This window comes from Myotis davidii, unplaced genomic scaffold (assembly GCF_000327345.1).
Source record: "Myotis davidii unplaced genomic scaffold, ASM32734v1 scaffold520, whole genome shotgun sequence".
NCBI classification, from domain to species: domain Eukaryota; kingdom Metazoa; phylum Chordata; class Mammalia; order Chiroptera; family Vespertilionidae; genus Myotis; species Myotis davidii.
The window spans coordinates 2,842,841-2,844,759 of NW_006292908.1; the positions used below are offsets into that span (position 1 = coordinate 2,842,841).

Consider the following 1,919-nt stretch of genomic DNA (forward strand, 5'->3'; position numbering starts at 1 on the left):
TTCTCTCTCATCGATGTTTCTGGCTCTCTATCTCTCTCCTTTCCTCTCTGTGAAAAATCAATAAAATATATTTTTTAAAAAGTGTAGGAGAAAAAAAAATGTAGGAGAGGCCTCTGTGAGGACAGTCACAACTGGAACACGGTTCTTGCCAACAACAGGAGCCCAGGACCTGGCTTCGTGGCTGATCGCTTCATTAGTTACCAGCACACCAAGCCGCGGAGGCTGGGATGGTTTCCCGCCCCATCCCCGTGTCCTGTGAACACTTCCCCTTCTAGGTAAGCCCAGCGATCGCTACACTGCAGAGGCCAAGTGCGCCGTAGGCAATTTGACAAGTTTCTACTTCCAAACCTCTTGGAAGTAGATCTTGTCAAACAAGAGTGAGGAATCTTCTAAAAGTGTCCCTCTAAATTTTTATATATTGTTTTTTCTATAGTTTCTAATCAAAATTCCCTGGGGAAAAAAACCTAACCTTCCTTAGCTGGCCAGCCACTCCTAAAATTTAAAGAAGCGAGGGTGACAGAGGGGGAGAGGAGAAACTGGGGGTCCCTCCCTATAGCACTTATTTTTTAGTATCTGCAATGGAAGAGCAGACTGCCGTGCCGGCCATTCCGAAGCATCTCCATAAAAAGTGACGCGAAGGCCAGTTTAGAAGGAGAAGGAGAAAACCAACCACCAACAGAAAGAACGGGAAGGAGCAGAGACACACATTCAAAGCCCGTGAGAGCAACATCACGGCCGCAGCGACATGGCCAGGTCCATACGGGATCCTCTCAGTGACCCACCAAGAGGTCGCACTGAGCAGGACACAGACCAAGGGCCCTCTGGCAGTAAAGGGGTGGGACGAGGCCACGTGGGCGCCCTCCAGGGCCGAGACTGCTTGCTCCTGCTTCGGTCAGAGCAGCTGTGCTTTCATCTGTTTTAAAGGCTGGAACTCCTCGAAAAGTTCATTTGAAAAAACGATCATGCCGGATGAAAAAGGTTTGACAATCCTGATGGCGATGATGCCAAGAATTTTTAAAATCTGCAGATTTAAATCTATGAGAACAAGCTATGAGAATGTCCATCAACAGGACATATAGAGGTAGAAAGCAGAGGGAGAAATTCCCACAATGGGGGGTGCAGGGGGGCAGGAGACGGGGAGGCTGGAGACCTCCGTGCGGCTGGGGACTGGGCCACCTGTGCCCACACCAGGAGCTGGTCCCGCCCTCAGCGTAGCTGGGCCCCTGTGCCCACACCAGGAGCTGGTCCCGTGCTCAGCGTGGCTGGGCCGCCTGTGCCCACACCAGGAGCTGGCCCCGCCCTCACCGTGGCTGGGCCCCCTGTGCCCACACCAGGAACTGGTCCCGCCCTCACCGCGTGGCCTGGAGGAGTGGCGTTCCAGCGATGGGCACGTCAGCTGGGGCATCGCAGGCTGGGGCATCGCAGGCTGGGGCGGGCCACTTGGCAACTCCTGAGTGATTTCCTGCGCTGCCACGTCCTCTGCATTTTGTCCCCAAACCTGGAAACAGATTATCTGAGGCTGAGGCAGGACCTTGGGATAAAGTGAGAGAGACCCCGGGCCACAGGGAAAGGGAGGGAAAAAGCAGGGCCACGCCCTGTTTCCTGGCACAGCTGGGGTTGCACTCACCGCTACACAACCGGCTGAATGGAGCCCCTGACCCAGCCGGGTCCCCGACCCCTTCTCACCTGCTCTGCGGGCCCGTCGAGCTCCTTCTCCAGCTCCTCCAGCATCGTCACGGCCTCCTCCCCGCTCTCGGGGCCGCGCGCGCGCAGCCAGGCCCGCAGCTCCGCGGGCAGGACGGCCAGGAACTGCTCCAGCACCAGCAGCTCCAGGATCTGCCTCTTGGTGAGCACCGCGGGCCGCAGCCACCGCCAGCACAGCTCCCGCAGCCGGCCCAGGGCCTCCCGGGGCCCGGGGG

At 57.1% G+C, this 1,919-nt stretch overlaps 1 protein-coding gene across 1 annotated transcript in view; it reads right to left on the reverse strand.

Annotated features, from left to right (window-relative positions):
- ZNF396 (zinc finger protein 396) overlaps positions 1-1,919 on the reverse strand; it is a 6,300-nt gene that overhangs the window by 3,575 nt on the left and 806 nt on the right. Inside the window, exons 2-3 of the mRNA XM_015565695.1 lie at positions 1,687-1,913; positions 1,354-1,498 (exon numbers count right to left, since the gene is read on the reverse strand). Coding sequence (XP_015421181.1) covers positions 1,354-1,498; positions 1,687-1,913 — 372 coding nt within the window. The remainder of the gene's footprint in view (positions 1-1,353; positions 1,499-1,686; positions 1,914-1,919) is intronic.